Raw genomic sequence first — 22759 nt, forward strand, 5'->3', positions numbered from 1 at the left:
ATGCGGAAAGGCGAAAAACTATGGCATTCGTATGCTTTAAATTGACAGAGCTTCTGCTTCAGAACAGCCGTTTTTAAACTGGGGTTCACGAACCCCCGTACTACTAGTTTAGGGGACTAAGGGGTCCACGTAGGCCTATTTTAAATATTACCTAATCAATTTTCAATTTTAATTTTTCATCGGTAATTAATTTTTCATAGGAAATAGTTTCATTAAAAATAAAACGGTTTTGCTTAATGTATTTAGATATCAATTTATGACGTCATTATATAATTTTTGCCTTCACAGTGGTCCGTAAAGCAAAAAAAAATTAGGGGTCCGCGGTAAAAAGAGTTAAAAACCTCTGCTTTAGAAAGAGGCGCATTGGTTGACGCATTGTGCACACAAAATCAGAATGCGCGATGCAATCATGGTTTTAAAGCATCCGTGGGTGATGACACTTTTTAATTCAGTCGATTAAATTAAGTGTATTACAAAATTAAAACAAACATAGCCAGCAGTTCAAAAAATCAAATGTTGTCTCTAAATTTATGTTTTCTGACAAAGAAGGGAATAGTTTGAACACGGCCCAGCTTTTTTGGACCGAATGACTTTACAGAACGTATGATCCTCCTCCGTGTCATGTAAAGGAAAGCCGACAAAAAAGTAAGCAGCAACATCTTGCCCGCCTTGGCGACATAGCTCGTTTGTCCAGCGATTCCATGGTCTTTGGGTGAAATTTTCACAGCACTAGCTTCGTCCGTGGTTCGTCTACTTCGATGGCGACTGTTTAACAACTGGAATACCACACCTTTACCACCAATACGAAGTACTTTGCTGAATGACGACGTAGCCTGTGAGAGATTTTACTAACAATATATTTTGAATAATTGCATATCAAAGTTTAGGTGGTTTTGTTTCGAATTTTAGGTAACAACACGACACGTCAGTATAACTTTATCATGTTTATGTCTAGAAAATTATTAGCATATTTGAAAGATATATACTACGAAAGCTAACTTTTGATTAAAGATATACAACCATTATTTTAACTCGTACAGAATTTCTTTAATTACTGTTTCATGATGTCTCCTTTGCTTCGCTTTAAGTTCGAAGTGGTGTTCTTCAGATGGCTTGTCAGCCGAATCACCAGGTCTGAAAACCATGTAAGGCCAAAGTAGCCTTGGATTATTATTGTTTCTTCTTGCAGTTGGTGGCGTCGTTATCTTGTTCAAGTGAAATCCCGTAAAGAAAACTCCCTTATTGATTTTATTTCGATTTGATCTGTCGGATTTAGTTGTGGTTGCCGGATAGCGAAAATAATATCTAAAGTTGTTGTGCCACGGTTTCGCAGTTCGCTCTTCATCGTTATGGCTGCTTTGGCTTGAGGTTTTCAAAGAACTGTATTTGGCTTGAGGTTTTGAAAGAACTGAGCAGATGCCAATGGATAAGCAATACAAAATGAGGTACGTCGTTAACATCACTCTCATTGTGCAAGATAAGAATCAAATTGGCCTCAGCCATATACTGGGGTACTAAGTTAAAGTGCAATACGATGACTTGTTGAATGCATGATCAAGTGCCTTTTGTAGTACGTCTAGTTTTGGATTTCGAAACAAATCACTTACATTTTACGATTTTCGATATTTTTTCCTTATTTATTCTGCATTTGTGTAAGACAACAGCAAGCACTTAGCTCAATTTAAAATATAAAAGTCTAATCTCTAACAAAATTCACAAGCTTTTGTAAATGTGGCTTCTAACTCACTCTGCATACGTAACAATCTATTTCACGTGACTGGTCGCGCTATTATCGAGGTGAGGTTGTTATATTTTTACGCATAGCGTACATATTCTAATGCACAAAATTTTATCAGGACAAAGATTACATATCGCTTGATCAAAAAATAATCTTTGCAATAAAAGTTCCATTGTTATCAATGGAATACTCTTATAGTCTAATGACTCTAATCTAACCTGATACAACGTCATATACGATATATTACTAATTGCCCCATACGCTTAGCCTTTAAAATCAGTTTAGAACTTGTGGCCGAAAATTAAGTTTAGTTGTTCACGATGCAGTAGCCTTTAAAATGTTTATTGCTTAAAACACTGTTTTGCATATCAATTGTAAGAATCTAGCCAAACATGGTATACTAGTACGAGACAGCACGTCAGCTTGGCACGTTCATCATTTCCACACTTGCTGCTCTAATTAATCGAGGGCAGTCACGCTCAAAAATAATGTTCAACAGGGTTCTTGCTTGGATTGGTTCTTGTGATAAGGAACATCCGGAGACATATCAGGAATACTGTACTTTTAGAAATTACTACAGCACGTGTCAAGTCCGATTTCTATCGTTGCGAGCAGGTATTACGATACACTAACATTTTTAGTAATACAGAATAGACAATTCCAAGTAGGCTACTATATATGCGCGTTGCGCCATTTTGACGACGAGGTTTCAGCTAAACATATTACAAACCAAGTCCATTAATTTACTTTGAGAATTCAGACTGCCTTTATCACTGGTTCTCAAACCTTTCTTTTTAATTGCGTACCACTTGGTGTTTTAATGCTCCTTTCATATGTTGTATGCTGCCAGAGCTAATTTAAAGGCAGCAGATGTTCGTAGAAATCTTTAAAGATAAACAAGCTTGAAATATGCATATAGCTATTTTCCTGTGTTTTGCGTGTTTGCAATGCAGTCGCGACACTTCAGAACACCAAAACATGTTTAGCATGAAACACACCTAAAACATTCTTTAAAACCTCCTGTAGTAGGGACATGTTTTTGACCTATTTTTATGAATGGTTCAGCAAGTGACACGAAGCTTTCTTACATGTACCATTTGAAATTGAAGCAATATTGCATTTATTTCGTTTTATACAAATGCACGTCTTCTTCGCAAACAAAACCGTTTCCTTCAGAATTAAGTGGTATCTCCTCTACCCAGGTATCCAAAACGTCGGACATCTGCGTAATAAATTCGAATATTGAGCGGGTATAAACCTGCTATTCCCTCTTTTTAGTAAAGTTTTTATTTTTTATTAATTTTCATAATAATATAACAATAATGTTACGAGTTTCACACAAATAATGCCATCAAATTAAAAGTATGTACAATATCTACATACCCCAAGTGGATCAAGCGATTCTTCCAGGCTTGGACATGTAACCAAAAGCTTTCCTTTGCTTACTATCGATTCAATTATAAACGACCATATTTGTTTTAAATTTGAATGGTCGGTAAAGAATTCAAACACATTGTGCATCACAACTATATCAGCTAAAACAACAAGGATACTTTAATACATAGAAAAATGTTTTTAATATTATGCTCAAATTTATCATTTTTATATATTTTTTATGTCAATATATCAAATTTGTTTTATGCTTTTTAAAAAACAACACTACAAATTAAAAAACATGCATCTATTAACAGATATAAGTGGCGAGTATAAACTTTTAGTACATACCTTCACAAATAATCTTTGAACAATTTAAAACATCATCGTTTATAACTGTTACTCTATCTTTCATGTTATATTTAGAAATCATTTGTTCTTGAATTTTACATAGGTCCTGATTGATTTCAATTCCAATTATAGTTTTGGCAGAAGAAAATAAATATGCCTACAAAAGTTAGAAGTTAAGGAAAATAAGAGTCCGAAAAACCAAAAGCAAGAAGTGCACATACCGAATAAAGAACTGTGCCAAAACGAGATCCAATGTCAACAACTATTTTGTTTGATAAATCAGGCAAAACATGCCAAAACACAGCTTTCAGCATTTCCATTGAGGCAGAATGTGAAATAAAAGCTGTCAAGATACAAATTATCAGTTGAAGAAACAATTCACCATCAAAAAACACAACAAAATAACATTTAAAAAAAATTAACTTACTGAGCGGCTTTGTGTTTCTAGAAGAACAGTCCAAACAGTAGTTTCTACTAAATTTTCCCTGGTCAACCAATTCATCCAAATAGTCATCATCATAAAGGAAACTGTCAACATGCAATGTTGCTTTCTCATCCAATTCAGAATTCTAACCAACAAAAACAACTCTTGAGAAAATAAACTGTATTTAGGTCTAAACATTTGGTGAATAACTATGATTAGGACCAACTTAAAAAAATGATCTACATAAGAATAACTAAGTGCTGCTTAACGTACCTCAAAAGGCATGTTTTTTATTTGGCTAAAGAATGTTGTCTATAAATATTGTGTTACAATATGAATTCCTACATTGTTACTATATTAAATATTTCATACATTTCCTGAAACAGGCTTAAAAATCTTTTCACTGGGAAGTACAGCATCAAAGGGTATGATTTGTCGAATATCCTCGGCAATGTTTTCTAAAACAACTTCACTGGAATCTTTGACTTGGAACTGATCAGCATCTCGTATCCAACTAATAAACTGTGTGAGAATGTCTGCATGCATCTTGCTAGACAGTTCCATAAACTTTTCTTTGGCAGTATCCAAATCCATTTAAGCAATTATAGTTTTTAAAGGGTTGTTGGCCTCCTATAGAAAGAAAAGGCGGGTTACTAATTAATATAAATTAAAATAAATTTGTGTTATAGCGAACTTCAGCATTTTAATTTAACCTAGTTGAAGCCTTATGAATTGAATGTTAATGTATAAAAGTTTATATGGAATATAAACCTTGTAAAACGTGTTTAGTTGTAAAAATAGATTAGCAAACAGCATTTTGCGTAAGTAAAAACGAGTAGTTACGATCTAAAAAGTGCTTATGCCTCGGTTCATGCTTTTACAAGTATTACTTATCGAGGGGATTGCCCTAAACTGACCCACAAAAGGTATATTTCGAGGAAGTTTAATAGCTTTGTATGTGCGGGCTGAACAAAAATAAAAGCAAGATAAAGTTGGTTCAAAATATATACTTTTCAAGCTCAAGAAAACTGTTCAATGTGTAATCTTTTGTAAATTGTTCGTCACGCATCACGTGAAAACGGGGATTTTTCGCCGGAACAGAAAGGTCGGCTATTGATTGCGTCATAATAAACGTATTACCGTACCCTACTAAGCTGCCAAGTGCCAGTGGTTGCTGTGGATCTGTTGAAGTAATTAGTCGTGCGGTCAATTGGATTCGGTAAGAGGACAACCTTTTTTTTAATTATAGCTGATGATCTCCTGTCTTCATCAATAAGTAAATATAAAAGCCCTAAACTTAAATCAACTGAAATGTTTCAGTATTCCAGACGAAACTGTGTATAACGTTGGATGGAGGATAGCTAGGTTTATAACCTTTTATTGGAAGATTTTCACGAATATATAGACTTAGAGGTTTAAATTTCTGGTTGATTTGTACAACCATAGGCACTGGTCTAGAATACTACAACAGCGCTGAGACAATTGTTAAATCAACGCACAACATTTTGGTTAGGGTGTCAGTTGGTGTTTGGGTGATGGTGGGTTAAGTATTATTATATTTATTATTTAATAATATTGCTTAACCTGCCCAAACGCTAACCCAAATAATATTTGTTGTGGTAGGATTCTAGACCAGCACCCAACCATAGCCTAACTTTTAGTGTTTAATTATTGAAATGTGACTGTTTCATTTTGCTATTGTTTCGCAGCTATAAAACACTGGCCTAAATGTAGAAAATTTTAACTTATTAGAAAGATTAAGTTGGCCAGCCTAATCGGCTTGTAATATTAAAATGGCTTTACCTAATCACCAGAAATTGATTTCTTCTCAATTTGTTAAAGCCGCTCACCGCAAAATGTTTCCGAATCAAGGCAGACAAAACTTAATGGAAAACAGATTTCGCACATCGGCAGCACATTCATTGCAAAATCAACATCCAAGCAATTTAATATATGTCACAAGGCCGTCTTCCACAAGGGTGCCTTCCACAAGAGCAAACAATCCAAGTTTTTATCAAGGGAATAACCAAGTTCCAAGACACATATCTAATACACAAATGTATCGTTATCCAAATCAGACAATTCATTCACATAACAGTAGCAGTGTTCGTTTAAACTTTAATGCATCAAGAAACAACAGTGGTGCATTTTATCAACAATCTCGAGCATTTTACAATGACTCTCAAGTACATAGGCATATATCCAATCCTAAAAGAAAACTCTCGTCATCACCACATGACGACAAAGCAAATTTTCACGAAGCACACAAGCAAACAACATGGATACCTTATGACTTTAGGGAATACCAAAATGTTTGTCCTGCTCAGCAACTGCCTTTGCAAAAAGAATCATTTGTTGGGCATGCTTCCACTAATGAACATCAATCCCAAAGTGGCCTTGTTGCACCAACTACCTCATCAACCAAGGGTGCACTTCAAGGTATGTATGGACACAACAGACAAATGAGAAATCTTCTTTTTTATACTATGCCATTTTGAGTTATCTAGCTATTTGCTTGTGATTTATTATTGTAGTCAGAACACACTGGTATGCACAAAATCTATTAACAATCTTTATCCATGAGGTGTCAGCTAACTAAGTGGCCACTTTTTGGCCTGCTGCTGACTCCTACCACCTGATTTATTATGATGTGTATTCTTGTTTGTGGATAAGATTTTTTATTTTATTTTTTTTTGGAAACCCACTGAAAATAAATAAATTACATTACATTGATAGTTTTTTGCATGTTGTTTACCTTCAAATTTTATGGAGTTTTTTATATATAGGTTTACGGGAAGAACATATACAAGCTGAAAATAGAGTTGAACCAACACCACTGTGAGTAACATTTTATAGTACTGTTGTAATGTGGCTAAGAGAAATTAAAACAAAGGCAATACAAATGTTTCATAGCGTCACAATGTGTTTCAATATTAATTTATTAAAAATTGTTATTTTTTTTAATCTTTCAAAAACAAGCAGATTCTTTTATGTACAAACATATATGTAAAACCATATTGAATTTAATAGCCCCAGCGAACTTCTTGAGAGAAAATGGATCAATTTTGACTCACAAGAATTGGAAAATATTCCCAACTGCACTGCTAATGCATTTTCTGTTGTTTCCTACAACATTTTAGCCCAGGTTAGAGTTCTTTATTATTATTATTTTTTTTTAATGTACAACATTTCATTAATTTTGCTATGTTTTGAAAAAAAAATTAGGGTATCTTCTATTTATATGAAAAGTTTAATATTATGAATATAGTAAATTACATATATGAGGCCAAGGTGTGAATGTGTGAATGCCAATTTTATAGAACGCATATATTCACTACCTAAATTTCAAGTCCCTAAAAATTTTCAAGTGCCGATGACATTTACAGAAACTTTATATATTTCTATTTCAATAGAAACTTCTACGGAATAATTCTTTCTTGTACAAGAACTGCAACCCAGATATTTTGCAATGGGAATATAGGTGGAAAAACATCAAGTTAGAACTGGAGCACTTAAATGCTGATGTTAGTATATATATTTATATATAATCAATATACTGACATCAAATTTTATTCAAAAAGATCAAGAAATCAATATGTTACTCATAATCAATATTGAAAAGCACTTTTACAAATTAAATGTTTTACTTGGTGTTAAGTGGTGAAACCTTTCTAGTTGTTTTTGGATGAAGAAAAACTCCATGAACATGTTTGTTATCAAAAAATATTTGTGCTTGTTGATTGATTATTAGGTTCTTTGCCTTCAAGAGGTCGAGAACAGGGATTTCCAATTAGATATCAAGCCTTGGCTGATGTCACACGGTTACAACTTTTCCTACAAGAAACGAAGTGGCAATGATCAGCTAAAACCTGACGGAGTGTTGACAGCCTGTCGTTCAGATAAGTTCAGAATCATCTCCACCATTCCTGTGGAATACTACAGGTGACAAGTGATTTTGTATGTGCTTGTATGAGCAGCTGACTTTATGCCAAATATTACTCGATCTGTATACGAATAGCCAAATGATTTACTTGAAAAACGTTATGTCCAAGTAAAAAGCAAAATGTCTTTACAGGTTTATTTATTACTTAACTAACAATGTAGCGCCTTATAGCATTATTATCCAGATTACATGTTGACTTGCCCATAGCATACAAAAATTTTAAAAACCTTTCTCATTTTAGACAATGCACATTATATTTCTATGTCCAGTGTATTAAAAAAGATTTATTACATTACCTCACTAAAAATACATACAATATGAAAAACGGTAAGTTCCTGTAACGTCCGTATAATGCAGTGTTTCTCTGCTTTTTATGGCTAGCAGCACCCCTCAGAAATATTATTTTCCGTAGGCAATTTAATTAATGTCACAATAAACGGAATTGGAACAACACACATCAACTCTACACAACGTAGGAAGTTATAATTGGATTTATTCCACTTTAATCTTACACAAAAATTGTAAGAGTTGAGAAAAATCAGATTTCTAAAGATTATTATCAAATATCTCTTGGTACCCTTCATTTAGAAATGGCACCCCGGTTGAAAACCACTGGTATAATGCATGCTACGAATTAATCAGTTTTATCTGCCACCTTGGTAAAGCTGATATTACCCTATTGAACCTGGCAACGCTGGGTATCTTTTTTTTTCAAATGTGCATTTTCAAATGTGTTTATCTGAGCTATGTGCCCTGTACTACCGCTGGCTGTCTGTTCGTTGAAACAAACCACATGTCGTTGAATTAAAGCTTTCACTTAGGTGTATGGCTTTGGGCTACACACAACACCGCTCCATGGATGGAATAGCCTTGTACCACTGCCTTAAGCCTTACGCTTTACTTTGCCATAGAGATACGTTGGTTACATGCTGTAGGTAATTTTTTACACCTTAAAAATACACGAAAGTGTTTCGTTTTTTCTTGGAAGGAATTAGCGGATAATTACGTGCGAGCAACTACAGACGCTTTAGATGATAAACGTGTACGTTAAGCTTGACCGCTAAGCAATTTGACTAACTCTTTTTATTTTTTTGTCTAATATAATAAGTACGTTTTACGTTCCTTTTTCAAATACCGCATTAGTTGAAGCGGTAAAGGCGTACTTTTAGTAGATAATGCAAAATGCTAGGTTATAAGGTTTTTTATGCCAGGTTTTACGCTATACTTGGTCCTTGCATAAAAATATGTTATAACGTATTTACCCAACAAAACGACCGTTATTTCGCCTGTAGTACTTTAATGTTAATCCTGCATTTCAGAAAGGACCACTATCTAACAGTACAACATAACGTCGGTTTAATTTTGATGCTGAAAATGATCAATCCCAATGTGCCAGGAGGTTCAGCATATGTTTGCGTCGGGAACACTCATTTGTTGTACAATCCAAAAAGAGGTACATTGGCAAGCTTGTTACCTGCTTGTCCTAGCATTATCGAAAATTGTAGGATACAGTTTCACCACAAATAAATCCTAAATAAATCATTGTTTTACAATTTAATATAAATAGTTTTCCAGTATCAAGGGCACATATTTATGGCTGTTCCAGAATTAAAATAAATGTCAAATAAGTTGTTGATATCGCTTAAGTATTTTCATAATGTTTAAAAGGTGTTTCTTAAACTTTTTTATATGGTCGCTCACTTTTAATAATGTTTTTTACCTTGCGACTCCAGTTTTACTAATTTTATTTAATTAAATTCAGATTCCGTCAAAAAGTATGCCGACAAATCAATTAGCATAATGGACAGATATAATATTAAAAATATTATATGTATTTTCGTTAACACTTAGTCCATCAGCAGCTCTTGTATGCAGAAAACTGGTCCAAGCCAAATCAGATAAAAAAATTAAGTTGTATGCTTCAGCAAAACTATTACATAACATTCATTATATTAAACCATAATTAAACAAAACAATGCCTAATTGAATAAGCTTAGCCGGGCAACACTTACTTAAGCTTACAACGATGTCTGCTGTCCAGGTGATATCAAACTTGTCCAGTTGGCCACGTTTTTCGCCGAGATGCATGGCGTATTGCGAAGGCACCAGGCCAAGGTGAAGACCTGTCCACCACTTGTTATTTGCGGTGACTTCAACAGCACACCGACATCCCCGCTAGTCGATTTCGTGCGAAACGGGTCGCTGAATTACGACGGTATGTTTACTTTTATTTGCCTTACAAAAATTGACACACTTCGTTGTATTTAGAGCATTCATTACAGTTTTATCAATGAAATCGTTAATTAATTTAAATCGAGATTGAAAGTTTCTTTGTTTATTTACCACATTATATTTATCTGGATATTTCGTAAGCCACATAACAAAGAATTGTTTTTAGATTGGCTTGTTTTATTTAATGGGATGTCAACATATCGTTGTTAATTTTAAGTCTCTCGCCAGTTTTAACAGAATGTTAGGAAGTTCCAATTGTCTAATTATTTAAAACCTAAAAGCAAGCATAGTTTTGTAGCCATGTGATCATACCTTCGCCTTTTTTAATGGTGTATATTTTAAGTTTATCGCCTGTGAATGATTCTCCAGGACTTGCAACAAGGCATGTTTCCGGTCAGCACACCAGCGGGAACAAAGGCTCCCATACCTTGCCGCCCAACTTCGTTCCACCAAACCTGAACATCAGTGACCACTGTACATACGAAATCGGTAATAAATAACAACTAAGCCATGAAACCACATGGTGATATGGCTGACTATAGTATATAATTTGATCGAGCCTTGCTAAATTAGGACTGGCGAGTATATAACAATATACCGGGTGCTTTCGACAATACTTATTTGGCCAACTGATCCGATTAATATCTGGTATATTCCGTAATCTGATTTCAGCCTAATCCTGTAAGAAAAAACCGTTGCCAATGGAAATTGTCGTGCTGTGTTTTGCAAACTTTGTGCCTGATAATCCTAAATTACGTAAATAAAGTTGTTAATTTGGCTTTTAAAACAAACTACATTTAAAAGATAGGTCAATTCTGAAATATACCTTTGTCGTTCGTTCTATGTAGAACTATGTATAAGTCTATCGCTTTTTATGTTTTTTATGAAGTTTTTCTCACGATTTTTTATATCAGAACTCGTAACACGCGTACGATTAATAACACAAGTAAATAACGCCGCTATCAAACCTAGCGGCAAATCAACTATAATCAGGCATTGCGTGAAACGAAATTCACATCCAACCCATACCCCTCCCTAACGTTTCACTTTCAAGCAGCAGTCACGACATTCCAACTAAACTTTGCTTTCATTTCCAGCAGACGCGCAATCCAAGAACAACAGCAGCAGCAGTAGTAGTATAACAAACGCAGACAACGACAGCGCAGACACCGGCTCTTGTCTGCTGCGACACAAGCTCGGCAGACTCGCCTCCAGCCAGGAACGTTACGCCCCAGATGACGCCACCACAATCCAGGACCGCGGCATCACCGTCGACTACATCTTCTACACCGAGCAGAAAAACGAAGCCCGCGCGAAAGACCCCGGTTATCCGGCCGTCGCCTTAAAACTCAATGGGCGCCTGGCTCCAAGCAAGGGCGAGGATATAACGCGAGCCAACAGCCTGCCAAACAGCGCGCACTCGTCTGATCACCTACCAGTTGTCGCGCAATTTCAGCTCTGCCCCTAGTTCACAACCTTTTTTCTTCATGTTTGTGCGTGCTCTTGTGTGTGATTTTTTATCCTGTCGAACTGAGCTGCCAGAAAGGCAAAATGTCGCAAAGTCCCTAAATAACAGAAAGGTTTTTTTTTTAAAAAACGTCCAATCCAAGCCCTCAGCAAATGGCAGCTGTCTAACACTTAATGCGTATGGCTGTTAAAGAATCTGACCACCCCCTGCCAAACAGTGTTTTCCTGCCATTAGTTTGATTTTAAGTACAAGAACACAAAATGCTTTTTAGACGCAACATGTACCCAGCGTGGCGCCCTGGAATAAAATGCCAATAGGATATCTCACTGTTTAGCTTAGCTTCCTTTTATGAAGCCTCAATGCTTAGATGTTTTATTCTGAACTAGAAAAAAAAAACGAATATGCCGAATGTTCTCTGTGTTATTTGTTTTAGCGATCTGCGTGTATCTATATGAATCGCAAGTTAATACCACATGGACTCCATTTTTTTTGTATTTTACGCAGCCCGGTGCCAACCCACGTCTTGCAATGGTATGGGTTAGTATTTTATTTATTTATTGCTCTTTCGCGGATTTAACCTTGCCGTTAGACTTCAGTTTGCTGCTTTTGAGTGATTGCCGACTTCATGCGTTTTATTTCGTTTACGCGATAAAATTCGGCACGCGCCTGTGACGTTTACGGTCGTCTAAGTTTTTGAGCCGCAAAGGAGCGATCTTTTTGTGTTTTTCGTTCTTATCCTGTTTTTTTTTTATTATTTAACAATGGCAGTATTTAGCTCGTCGCAAACGGCTCTTCTGAGTTTTAAAAGTTTTTCCTTCCCCTTTTGTTTTGTTTTAAAGCTTCGCTTAACACAAGTCGACCATTTTTGTACGTTTTAATTTCCGCTTATGTTGGTGTTCAACGAGCAACACGTCAGACAGTTGGTTAAAAACGTCAAAGCCAACCGCGAACTCTATCAAACACTAGTCGAGTTTGCATAACAGGTGCTTTCTAATGTTCTTCGTGTTCTATTCTGCAAGTCTGTTCCCGTGTATTACGCGCTAACTAGTCATCTTACTGAGCCTGTTTTAACACACCGCTTCACTTTGTGCTGTTTTGAGACGTTTATATATAAAAATGCGCATATTTTAGGCCAACCTTACCGACCCGACACCACTCTTAAAAACCTTGAAGTTACAGTGTCATACTGTGCAGGTGCGTTTCCCATGCGGCGTGACTGTGCATCCCTTTAAATGGTAAAGTATTAATGGGTTACCGTTGGACACACGCACTATGCTGCTAGTCATACACCAGTTAGAACTGTATTTCAAACTGTTTAATTTGTGGCCATTTTTATCCATGATTTTGGGTATATTATGCTGTGGTTAACAAAGTACCACGTTGCTATGCAGTTCATGCTTACACTGTGTTCAGCTGTGTGTGTGTGTGTGTTGGTTTAGATGTGTACCCTTTTTTTTAGTAGTCTGTTCATTTGTTCTGCTAAATAAAAAAAGGGTTTTAAAGTACAATTTTTGACAACTTACCGGTACCTAAAAATTTAAACCACTGACGAGATGATTAATAACGTGTCAAACGCTTTTAATGAAATTACCATTATTTTCTCTGTTTTCGTGAGATAACGGGTAAATATACCGGATGGGAGAACATAGACGTCGCGAAAACGTTTATTGACTGAATTTACTTTTTACGAATCCTAACAAATGATTTAAAATCATTAAGAAATATTGTTGTGAAATATATTTACAAGAATAGTTGCGGATTACACTATTGGACAAGTAAAGAGATAACTGATTTGCTAAAACTGATGCTGGTTTACGCTAAGCTTGATCCGACTTCGTTTTCTTAATATGCGTGTTCCAATAGCTTAGTTACGGCATTATATTAAACGTATCTGTGTGTATTGAATAACAAAGGGTGTTCCAAGGTTGACAGCATCGCGGGCCACAATATTTTGTCAATATTCTTCACGGGCCACATATTTATAGTAGGCTAGATGCGTGTATCGGCGACAGGGTGTATCAACGATTTTCGTTTGGTCGGGGCATAATATCTTCAAAAAGGACGTCTCAAAATTTCGTTGAAAAGTAACATTAGGAATGACTCGTTAAAATCGTGCGCGCTAACTCCAGTACTCCATTCGCGCAAAAAATGTTTTAACTAGATTGATTGGGCTAAAATTGCATCTTATAAAGAGTCAGGGCACCAGGGACAGTTACTCATAAAACCTGTATATAAACTTTGCAGAACTTTGATATGTTTGATCGTTCATTAGTTTAAAGTGGCAAAAAAAGTAATTTAAATTGAGTTGTACTTTCTATGTTAAGTTCATATTAAAAAGACGTAAAACATTTGCGTGTTGCAGTTAAACGCAAATATAACATATAAGTTTGCAAAACAGTCATTTTAGTAATTAAGTGCCATAGGACGCACATGCGCCTTTCCTCAAAGCCGGTCCAACATATCAAATATTGTGCCTTCTTGTCACCCTCTATATTGTTGAGCGATGGGAACCCGGTTATATATTAGTGTAACTCGCAAAAAAATTATTAGTGTAAAAACGTAATTATAATCAAACTATTCGAACATGCTAGCAGTTCGTTCGTAACTTATATTTGTTTGATTAGACATATAACGTAAAGCATTACAATAATTCAACAGTATTCCGCGGGCCACGAAGAATGGTGACGCGAGCCACATGTGGCCCGCGGGCCTGGGTTTGGAACACCCTGGAATAACAACAGAATGGCAATCAACTTACAGTCCAAATACCAAGAGTCATCATCATAATTTCTGTTATATTGTGTTTATTGTTCTATGAGTTGTCTGCGTTGTCTTTTGTGACTTGGGCTTTTGTCATCTCTTTAAAAGCAGAGGCATGTTACAGGCGATATTTAACGTCTCCGTGTTCCTTACGTTGGATTATAAAACTAGGTTGAGGATAATATTAACAAATAACAAAACCCTCTTTATAATTCTTTTATGATTGCTTTGTAATTTTATTCATCTACGACACCGTTTAAAATCCAAACTGATATAGATATTCCACGTGAGCACTAACTTGAGTCATTTTACAAGATTGTTAAAAGTATTCAACTGTTTGTTATAAAAAGATCAAAATTCTCCTTTACCAATGCGTTGTTCGCATAAATTTTAGCAATGAATCGTTGTGAAGTGTTTTTTCGTGATTCAGCTCTTTCACCAATAAATATTCTGTTCAATTAGCAAATCGTAGTGGCGTTGGTTTAGAATCCTGCTATAATTCTTAAATCAACGCACAATATTTGGGTTAGGTTGCAAGTTAGCGTTTGGATGTGGGAATGTGGGTGGGTCAAGTATTGTTATAGTGTTAGGATTCTAGACCAGCGCCGCATTATTCTTTTCAGGAAAAATTGAAACACAGCGAATTTTTGGCGCTCTTTTACTTACGTACGTGAAAATTAATAAAAAAAAAACTTTCTTCAAATGCCGCATACCACAACGCATATTGTTTGGGTTAGGGTGCGGGTTAGCGTTTGGTTGAGGGCGGGTCAAGTTATTATTAATAATAAACATAATATTACTTGACCCACCCTCACCTCACCCAAACGCTAACCTGCACCCTAACGGTCCTAACCCAAACAATATGCGTTGTGGTATGCGGTATTGTTTTGTTTTTAGCATAACTTTTCACGTACATAAGTAAAAGAGCGCCGAATTTTTTGTGTTGCCTGTTAATGTTTTTGTTATAAAGATCGTTAAGACAAACTTAGTGTTCATTATTCACATTTCGATTTTATTTAGTTAACCAGTTGCTAAAGATCTGTTCCTCTTTTAGATAAAACATACAACTCCTTCATCAAAGCAATAAATTACACTTGTGATGTCAAGCAAATGAATTTAAGCCCTTTGTGTTCACATAGCAAGAATTTATAAATAGGAAGAGGCTATTTTCCCGGCTCACCTTTTTACCAAACTTCGAAAGTCGCACTACTGAAACCGGATCTGCAAAATCACAAAACGATTTAGTACATATGGAAAATGGATAGGTTACTATACTTTAAAGTTCATATTTTTTTTACTGTCAGATACGTGCTGTCAGATTTCAAATTGAAAGTCTTGAATAATTATGAGAGAATAAATATAACAATAATACTTGACCCACCTAACCCCACACCAGGTTGGAAAGTAAGACCGCTCAGCCGCGGTCATATCCGCACATTTTGTGTAAAATCAACGTTAAATGCAGTCAGCCACGAAAAATCGCTCGAATGCGCAAATAATGGTTTTCAGTATAGTACTTCATTTTTAGCTGTGTGAAATTTACAAATAATGTTATTACACCCGCACAAATCTAGGCAGAAAAGTTATTACAGCCGCGCAATTTCAAGCTGCAAAATTGTCCCCTTATAATCCAAAAGTTCCTATCTGGACCCCATATGCTAAGTAAATGTGGACGGATTTTAGACCAGTGTCCTGTAAAGTATGGCAGAATTTGATGTGATTTATCTTGTCTTGATATTGTATACAGATGAAAAGGCGCTCCTTCAGTTATGTACATAGAAATGAACCCCCAAAAAACGGTCTTCAAATATCCCATATCGCATCGCACATTGTTTGGATTAGGGTGCAGGTTAGCGTTTGGGTGAGGTTTGGTCAAGTGTTGTTATTAATAATAAATATAATAACCAAAAACGCTTGCGATATGTGCATGGTTCGTGCACAAAATGTGCTGCTAACAGTTGTTATTCGAAGGTGACCTACGGCAAAATATAGCGTAACTTTCTACATACCAAAGTGAACTAAGCGCCAATGAAAAAATCTGTGTGACCAGCAACAAGACTCAAAACCAAAACGCTTGTTATATGTGCAACAGTTCTTATTCGAAGGTGCACTACGGCAAAATATTTACCTTAGAGCACAGTAGTATATTTTGGAGAAAAACGCTAACCCATACCCTAACCCAAAGAATGTTTGATGAACGATTTTTTGGTCTTTAGAAATCCTGGTCCTGTTTTTTTAAAACATTGTTGGGCGTCAGTTCTAATATTTTTGAATGTGATCTGTTAAGCAGTCAAATAAAACGTACCGCAAAAAAAATACAACATTACTATTGCCATAAACAATACTTGACAAATACGCTGTGTATAACTTTTCTGAATATTGGCCTGAAGTTGACCTTAATTTTAACTGTGAAGCCAGCATGTTAAACGAGGGAATGTTACTTTTGCAACGTAAAACAATTAAGGAAATTACAAACTTTGCACCTGGCATTGCACTTTAGTCGCCCGCCCAATAAAGCTTGATTGACACTTAATTATTAGACAAAGGTCGCGAGATGCAAAGTAGTTGGTTGTCCGAAAAAACACTGATGCTTCACTGCAAGGATGCATCAAAAGCAAGCACTATAAATGTGCCCCGTAGCTACAGGCCTTTATCTAAACTTGTCACTCTCGTATGTAGAATTAGTGAGCATGTAACGTTGTGCTAAATTCTAAGTTAGATATTAGCCTCTTGCTTTTATATATAACTTTGTTCAGATTAAAGAAAATACTGTAACCAAGAAAGTCGCAATATTTATATATTCTTTGCTTTCTATTTAAACAGTTAAAGAAAATCTATGTAAACATGGCAAACTACAGCATGGTAGCTGTGGTTGGCCTACTTGTGGTAGCGCTGACATGGAACGATTTTAATCGTAACACAGAAGTGCAAGCAAATTCTGATGCCGATGAATCATCAGTTCCCAAACTCAAGAACCAGTTCACCGTTCCAGTGGTGAAGTTCCTCATTTGTCAATCATGAGGTTACAAACGTGCCTTTGAGGAATACGCTCAGATAATCAATCAGCGTTACTCAGGGGTACAGATCAACGGGGACAACTACCCTCCCCCGAAGATCAACCAAGCTATTGCATCACTTCTTTCTTTAGTTAAGTTTATTCTCATTGGCTGTATTTTGACTGGTGTTAATCCCTTTGAGCGCGTTGGTGTGGAAACTCCTGCAATATACATTTGGGCAAGGGAGAACCTTCTTTATTCGTGTTTCATGCTCTTCTTCATAACTAATGCAATCGAAACCCAGCTGACCTCAACTGGAGCATTTGAAATCATGCTAAACGATGTAACCATCTGGTCCAAATTGCAATCTGGCAGAGTTCCAAGAGTAGATGAGCTGATGCAAATTATCGACTCGCATATTAGTGGTGGTGCTGGAGTGGGAAACACTGAACAGTTTACTGTGCAATAAATAAACAATGTGTTGGTTTTAGATGCATCATGTTATATTTGATTTTTTTAAACATGATTTACCAACAGCATTCTAAAAACCTAATTTTTATTACTTTAATTTAACTTCCTTTACATAAGATGAGATGTTGCCATTACACCGTAAATGTCCTGTATTGTTATTTCATTTTGCTATTTTCGTATTGTTGGTTGCGGTATAAGTTGTTCAGATATTTCAATGTTCTTTTTCTGTTATTATCTTAGTAAAAAAAGTTTATGCAAGATTATGATAACATTTTTCTAAAGGCTTATGCCAGATAATGTTTGAATTTGTCCATTTGGGTAGTAAATGGCCATACTTGCTTTTACCATTTTGCTATTTGTGTAACAGATTGTAGTAATAAAGGGTTTTATGGATCAATGTGGTTTGTGTTTCAATAAACAATTAGGATTGTATTTTGAAAACAGTAAAAATTGGAACTACGATTGGTAATTTAAGATTTAGGACATTTAGATTTTTAAAATGGCTGGGTTGGAGTTGATTTCCGATCAAGGATTTCGAATCGATGGCAGAAAGCCAAATGAATTGCGTCAAATCCGTTGCAAACTAGGTGTTTTCACCCAAGCAGATGGCTCTTCATATGTAGAGCAAGGAAATACAAAGGTAAAACTGTATCAGTACAAAAATACAAATACTTAATTTTTCAATTTGTTAGTTCAGTAAGGACTTTTTTCTATCTTCAGATGTTTTCATTTACAGGTGTTAGCTGCAATTTATGGTCCACATGAACCTTCGTTCAACTTTAAAAGCAAAGTAAGTTTCTGTAACTTAACATACTCCTTTAAACCAAAAGGCAACTTACCAGGCATAATTATTTGTAACACTTCTATGTCAAAATTTTCTAAAAAAAATCTTCAAATGTTTTATCAAGCCTTCAAAAAGAGGTGGAAAGTTGTTGTTCTTTAGTTGAACAAGCTTTTGCAGAGACTGACATACTTACTGTGTTAGGTCAGCCACGATAAGTGTTTGATCAATGTTGAGTACAGCCAAGCATCATTCAGCTCAGCAGAAAGAAAGCATCGTCCACGTGGAGATCGCAGAAGTTTAGATCTCGCTGCTCACATTAAGCAAACTTTTGAGGCTTGCATCCATACCACACTTTACCCTAGGTGAATTTTGTTCTACTTTTGATCAGTAGATTAATATATATAATTGGTGAGTAAGCATGAGAAACGTATTTTCCTTACTGTAAATTAAGTTGCCCACAATTTTTTTGGATTGGTAGATGGCAAAATTTACACATTTAAGACGCTTATACACATTCATTATTAAAGACAAATTATACACGAGTGTTTTACTGTTTTTGCGTTTACGAAATGTTTTCTGCAGGTCACAAATAGACATATTTCTTCAAATTCTGCAGTCTGATGGCAGTAACTATTGTGCTTGTGTTAATGCTGCTACCCTCGCTGTTATTGATGCTGGAATAGCTTTGCGGGTGAATTATATTTATAAAATCCTGTGTATTTAAATAGGTACGAAACTATTTATGGGCGAATAGGAAATATATATCAACTATTACATATCTTCAAGCAAAATAGTTCAGTTTTAATCAACATTACCATATTATAAACAGTTGTTGGTTATATATTTATGATTTTCGTTTTTAAGTTTTGCTGTTGATTTTCATTTTAGACTTCCTCTGTTACTTTAATGATTTTATCCCTAGTTGTTAAACCAGCAGATCACACTAAATTACTCTGGTATGACGCAGGACTATGTATGTGCATGCTCTGCCAGCCTCGCTAAAGGAACAACGCTAATTGATATCAACCATGTTGAGGAAGCATCTCGATGTGCTGAATTCTCTGCTGCAGTTATGCCTAAATTAGACAAAATTGTTTATTCGGAACTAAACGGAAGGTAAGTTGTGTGGTTTGGTAAAGAAAGTTAACCATAAAATTATCTCTGTTTCTAACTCGTGTTGTTCTCATAAGTTTTGTCTTTTTGTGTAAAATTGGTGTTTCTGCATCATTCAGGACCTTAAATTATTTTTATTAAGTGAAAAAAAAACTCGAAGTAGTCTTTAGTCTTCCATTTAATTAACTATACTGATTGTTAAATGTAGAACGTTTTTGCTTGTCTGAAGTTAAGTCATGTACTGTTCTATTAACTGTACAAAGGGTCCACGAGGATGACATCGGAAAGCTCTTGGATGCAGTTGTTTCGGGATGTAAAGACATGTTTGCAGTCATGGAGCAGACTGTTCGCGGCCATGTTGAAGACACCGTCACAAACTTAACGCATTCTTAGCAATTTGTATTGTTGTCGGCAACCTTTCACTGCCTAGCCTTACGTTTTTTTTAATAAATCGCTGACTCCCAGAGCAGTTTCTTTTTATGATTTATATAATTCGTTTGAATTCTGTTCAGGTTATAATGCCGGTGTGGGCCGTAGGGCATCTTATATGTATTGCCTAGTACAAATTGTACTGTGAGCTTGCTTAGTTTATTCCGTAACAGAAGGTAACGATGAGAGGGGAACCAGAGAAAAGCTATTCTGGTCTGGCGAGACGGGATGGTCTCTAACGAAGACAGTTGACACAGAGCATATAAGCAGACATGAGAAGAAGGCGATAAATTGAATATAACAGAAATATCGTTTGGTAGATAAGGCTAACGCAAGACAGAGGTACAGAGTGGCTACATCGGTATTCACTTCCAACATGACAATTATTTACACGGATTTGTGTGAGATCAGCTTTCGCCGAACGCTTCAAAATCTGAATCAAGGCAAACCTGAAAGTAAAAAAAACGTTATGTATAGTTTCATTATTGTTTTGTGTACAACTAATGACGTTATTCTCGGCAATAGCGTGAATCAGCAGCTTTTAGGTGGCTCATGCAACCCAACACTGGTCAAACGCGTAAAACTCAACGCTTAAAAATGACCCGTGGCTCAAGCCTTTGACGAATTGAGATCAAAGAGTTCAACCAGTTCCCGCTGTGTTATGACGTTGTAGCACTCGAGTGGTAGCCTATTCTATATATCCGGGTACGAAGCAATTTAAGGGCAGCATTCTCCTAATCATTAAGATATAAATCACTTCGAAAACAACCTTTTTAGCAAACAACCCCTTTTGTTCATCTTGGATGTATTTTTCGCGCTGATTTTAAATATACCTATAGATTTTTCTCTAGCACATAACATTTTTTAAATATCGTCAAATTTAAATTTTCCGAAAAAACGCATTAAAAACAACGTACAACTGTTATACATGGCCCGTAAAAACGTCTGACATAAAACTTTTTTATACACATATATAAAGTCATCACCATAGAACTTTTATAAATTTTGAACTATTACTCCCTTCTAAAATCCTTGGAAAAATAACGCAATTTGCATTTTCTAAAAAAATTAGCACACAGTCGCTAAATGCCAGCCAAGCGAGTAATTCCACCTTTTTACAATTTGCATCCTTTGAAATTTTACTAATATTTTGTTCCAGAAGATTCCTTTCGTTTTGCTTAGCTTAATTCGTAGTGAAAATGTTTGTAGAGACATGCTAAACATAGAACTCCATTCCCCGAGCAAATAAAAATTAATAGGCTATAACATTTGTGATATCAGCGACTTATTGCTCTTATAGGTTTATTATAATCTCCTAGTAATGCAGTTGGTATCACGGCTGTTGTAGCAAAAGGACCATCTACTGTAAGTTGTCTCAGTTTTATTTCCGTTATGTCTTATTACCACATCAATCTCAACCAAGTTCGTTTATTTTAATCCTAATACAAGCAGCTTTGACTTTTTTCAGTAAGGCTGTTTCTGTCTGAAAAACAGAAGTGGTTTTGAACTTTCGTTTTGCTTAAATAATAACTCTATTCAATGTTAAACTTTACCAGGGAGAATTCAAAACTTTCATGAGGAGCAAGTAAAACACGCATCGGGGAATTATGTGGTATAGGCCTCCTTGCTAAATCTAAAAGCGTAAGTAAAATTGTCCAACTTAATGATATCTGAAGTGATTCATTGCTTGTCGTTGGTCACTCAAATTTGAAGAAGATATGTAACACCATTACTGACTAAAATCTAGCATTACAGCACATTTATTCATTTTGATTTTTTCTTCTGTAGTGCTACGAAAACTTTGTTAAACAACATGTTTACTCAGCTCGGATGTTGTTTTTAATCTGAAAATTAACTCCTTAATTACAAAAATCGTTGATAAAAGATCTTTCCTATATTGTTTGGATAAGAGTTATCAGTAAATAAACAGTTAGAATTGTGTGTGAGTCACATTATAGTTGGATTATGTCAAATTGGGCAATTTGCCTATATTAATAGTACGGCAATACATTAAACAAATTAAAATGAGAATAGTTCAAAAACCTGAAGTGCTAGAAAAAAACTGAGGTTATTTTCAGAATCAGCAAAAACACATCAAGAATCAATCTATCACATCTCCGTTTAAAATTTGCTGTTGTTGACCAGTGTAATTATTCACGTCATCGAACAATAATCTCAGGTTTCATTAGTTTTGTTTTAGACGCCCCTTTGTGACGTAAAACTTTACGTCATTTCTAAAATAATTTATGCATTCCGGTAAAAAAAACAAAAGTGGTAATAGACCAGCGCAGAAAGTTATTCTTCTTTCAACCCTCAATTGAGCACAGTAAATACACACACGGTAGCCTTAACAAAATACCACATTTCTGTTTGGCGTATTTTATGGGTATTTTGTGGTGCAAAGGCGTGTGGGAACTATTTCAGTTCAACAAAAAAACTTTTTATAGGTGTGATTTTGTGAAGGAAAAAGTGCGTCGACCGGGAGTCGAACCCGGAACTAGTGCTTGGAAGGCACCAATGCTAACCGTTACACCATCGACGCTTACGATCAGATCCCTCGAAATATATATATAATGATTTCCTCGTCTGTCCCCACAAATGCAAGTCCGTTGTAATGTAAATTTTTCCGTGATTTGAAAATGACTCAGCTGCTCTCCGTAGCATGTTGGTGGTGCT

The 22759-nt window shown here is 35.6% G+C and overlaps 4 protein-coding genes and 1 non-coding gene across 7 annotated transcripts; 3 read left to right on the plus strand and 2 right to left on the minus strand.

Annotated features, from left to right (window-relative positions):
* Nucleotides 1-2675: 2675 nt before the first annotated feature.
* LOC146139639 (uncharacterized) lies at nt 2676-4511 on the minus strand. Its single transcript, XM_083392295.1, has 6 exons — nt 4260-4511; nt 3891-4032; nt 3685-3806; nt 3464-3620; nt 3122-3273; nt 2676-2960 (listed from the first exon to the last, which is right to left on the minus strand). The coding sequence occupies exons 1-6, from the start codon at nt 4479-4481 to the stop codon at nt 2859-2861; spliced, it is 897 nt and encodes a 298-aa protein (XP_083248421.1). The 5' UTR covers nt 4482-4511; the 3' UTR covers nt 2676-2858.
* Nucleotides 4512-5028: 517 nt separating this feature from the next.
* Nucleotides 5029-12964, plus strand: LOC146139640 (RNA 2',3'-cyclic phosphatase ANGEL2-like). 3 transcript variants are annotated; one of them, XM_083391651.1, is made up of 10 exons: nt 5029-5106; nt 5730-6326; nt 6674-6725; nt 6918-7032; nt 7301-7411; nt 7639-7829; nt 9150-9283; nt 9872-10045; nt 10432-10551; nt 11160-12964. In XM_083391651.1, the coding sequence occupies exons 2-10, from the start codon at nt 5744-5746 to the stop codon at nt 11528-11530; spliced, it is 1851 nt and encodes a 616-aa protein (XP_083247777.1). In that variant the 5' UTR covers nt 5029-5106; nt 5730-5743; the 3' UTR covers nt 11531-12964. The 3 variants fall into 3 exon arrangements, with proteins under 3 accessions (XP_083247777.1, XP_083247775.1, XP_083247776.1); XM_083391649.1 differs by lacking the exon at nt 5029-5106 and having other exon boundaries at nt 5622-6326; XM_083391650.1 differs by lacking the exon at nt 5029-5106 and having other exon boundaries at nt 5622-6326; nt 11163-12964.
* Nucleotides 12965-17118: 4154 nt separating this feature from the next.
* On the plus strand, nt 17119-18154 carry LOC146139641 (thioredoxin reductase-like selenoprotein T1b). Its single transcript, XM_083391431.1, has one exon. The coding sequence runs from the start codon at nt 17135-17137 to the stop codon at nt 17753-17755; it is 621 nt and encodes a 206-aa protein (XP_083247557.1). The 5' UTR covers nt 17119-17134; the 3' UTR covers nt 17756-18154.
* A 62-nt stretch (nt 18155-18216) lies between these two features.
* LOC146139642 (exosome complex component RRP41-like) lies at nt 18217-20123 on the plus strand. Its single transcript, XM_083391430.1, has 6 exons — nt 18217-18397; nt 18494-18547; nt 18743-18903; nt 19124-19232; nt 19509-19657; nt 19918-20123. The coding sequence occupies exons 1-6, from the start codon at nt 18257-18259 to the stop codon at nt 20045-20047; spliced, it is 744 nt and encodes a 247-aa protein (XP_083247556.1). The 5' UTR covers nt 18217-18256; the 3' UTR covers nt 20048-20123.
* A 2430-nt stretch (nt 20124-22553) lies between these two features.
* Trnag-ucc (transfer RNA glycine (anticodon UCC)) lies at nt 22554-22625 on the minus strand. Its single transcript has one exon. It is a non-coding gene; the product is annotated as a tRNA-Gly (tRNA).
* Between the last annotated feature and the right edge of the window lie 134 nt (nt 22626-22759).

This window comes from Ascidiella aspersa, chromosome 6, assembly GCF_963924565.1.
Source record: "Ascidiella aspersa chromosome 6, kaAscAspe10.2, whole genome shotgun sequence".
In the NCBI taxonomy this organism is placed as follows: domain Eukaryota; kingdom Metazoa; phylum Chordata; class Ascidiacea; order Phlebobranchia; family Ascidiidae; genus Ascidiella; species Ascidiella aspersa.

Excerpts from the sequence above, each read along its gene's own strand:
- LOC146139639 (XM_083392295.1), bottom strand. The coding sequence starts at position 4,481 with ATGGATTTGGATACTGCCAAAGAAAAGTTTATGGAACTGTCTAGCAAG. Across the intron at positions 3,621-3,684 it reads TTGGCACAGTTCTTTATTCG|GCATATTTATTTTCTTCTGC; the intron begins GTATGTGCACTT and ends TAACTTTTGTAG. Across the intron at positions 3,274-3,463 it reads TTCAAAGATTATTTGTGAAG|CTGATATAGTTGTGATGCAC; the intron begins GTATGTACTAAA and ends TTGTTGTTTTAG.
- LOC146139640 (XM_083391649.1), top strand. The coding sequence starts at position 5,681 with ATGGCTTTACCTAATCACCAGAAATTGATTTCTTCTCAATTTGTTAAA. Across the intron at positions 6,327-6,673 it reads AACCAAGGGTGCACTTCAAG|GTTTACGGGAAGAACATATA; the intron begins GTATGTATGGAC and ends TTTTATATATAG. Across the intron at positions 7,033-7,300 it reads CCTACAACATTTTAGCCCAG|AAACTTCTACGGAATAATTC; the intron begins GTTAGAGTTCTT and ends CTATTTCAATAG.
- LOC146139642 (XM_083391430.1), top strand. The coding sequence starts at position 18,257 with ATGGCTGGGTTGGAGTTGATTTCCGATCAAGGATTTCGAATCGATGGC. Across the intron at positions 18,904-19,123 it reads CATACCACACTTTACCCTAG|GTCACAAATAGACATATTTC; the intron begins GTGAATTTTGTT and ends TGTTTTCTGCAG. Across the intron at positions 19,658-19,917 it reads TATTCGGAACTAAACGGAAG|GGTCCACGAGGATGACATCG; the intron begins GTAAGTTGTGTG and ends AACTGTACAAAG.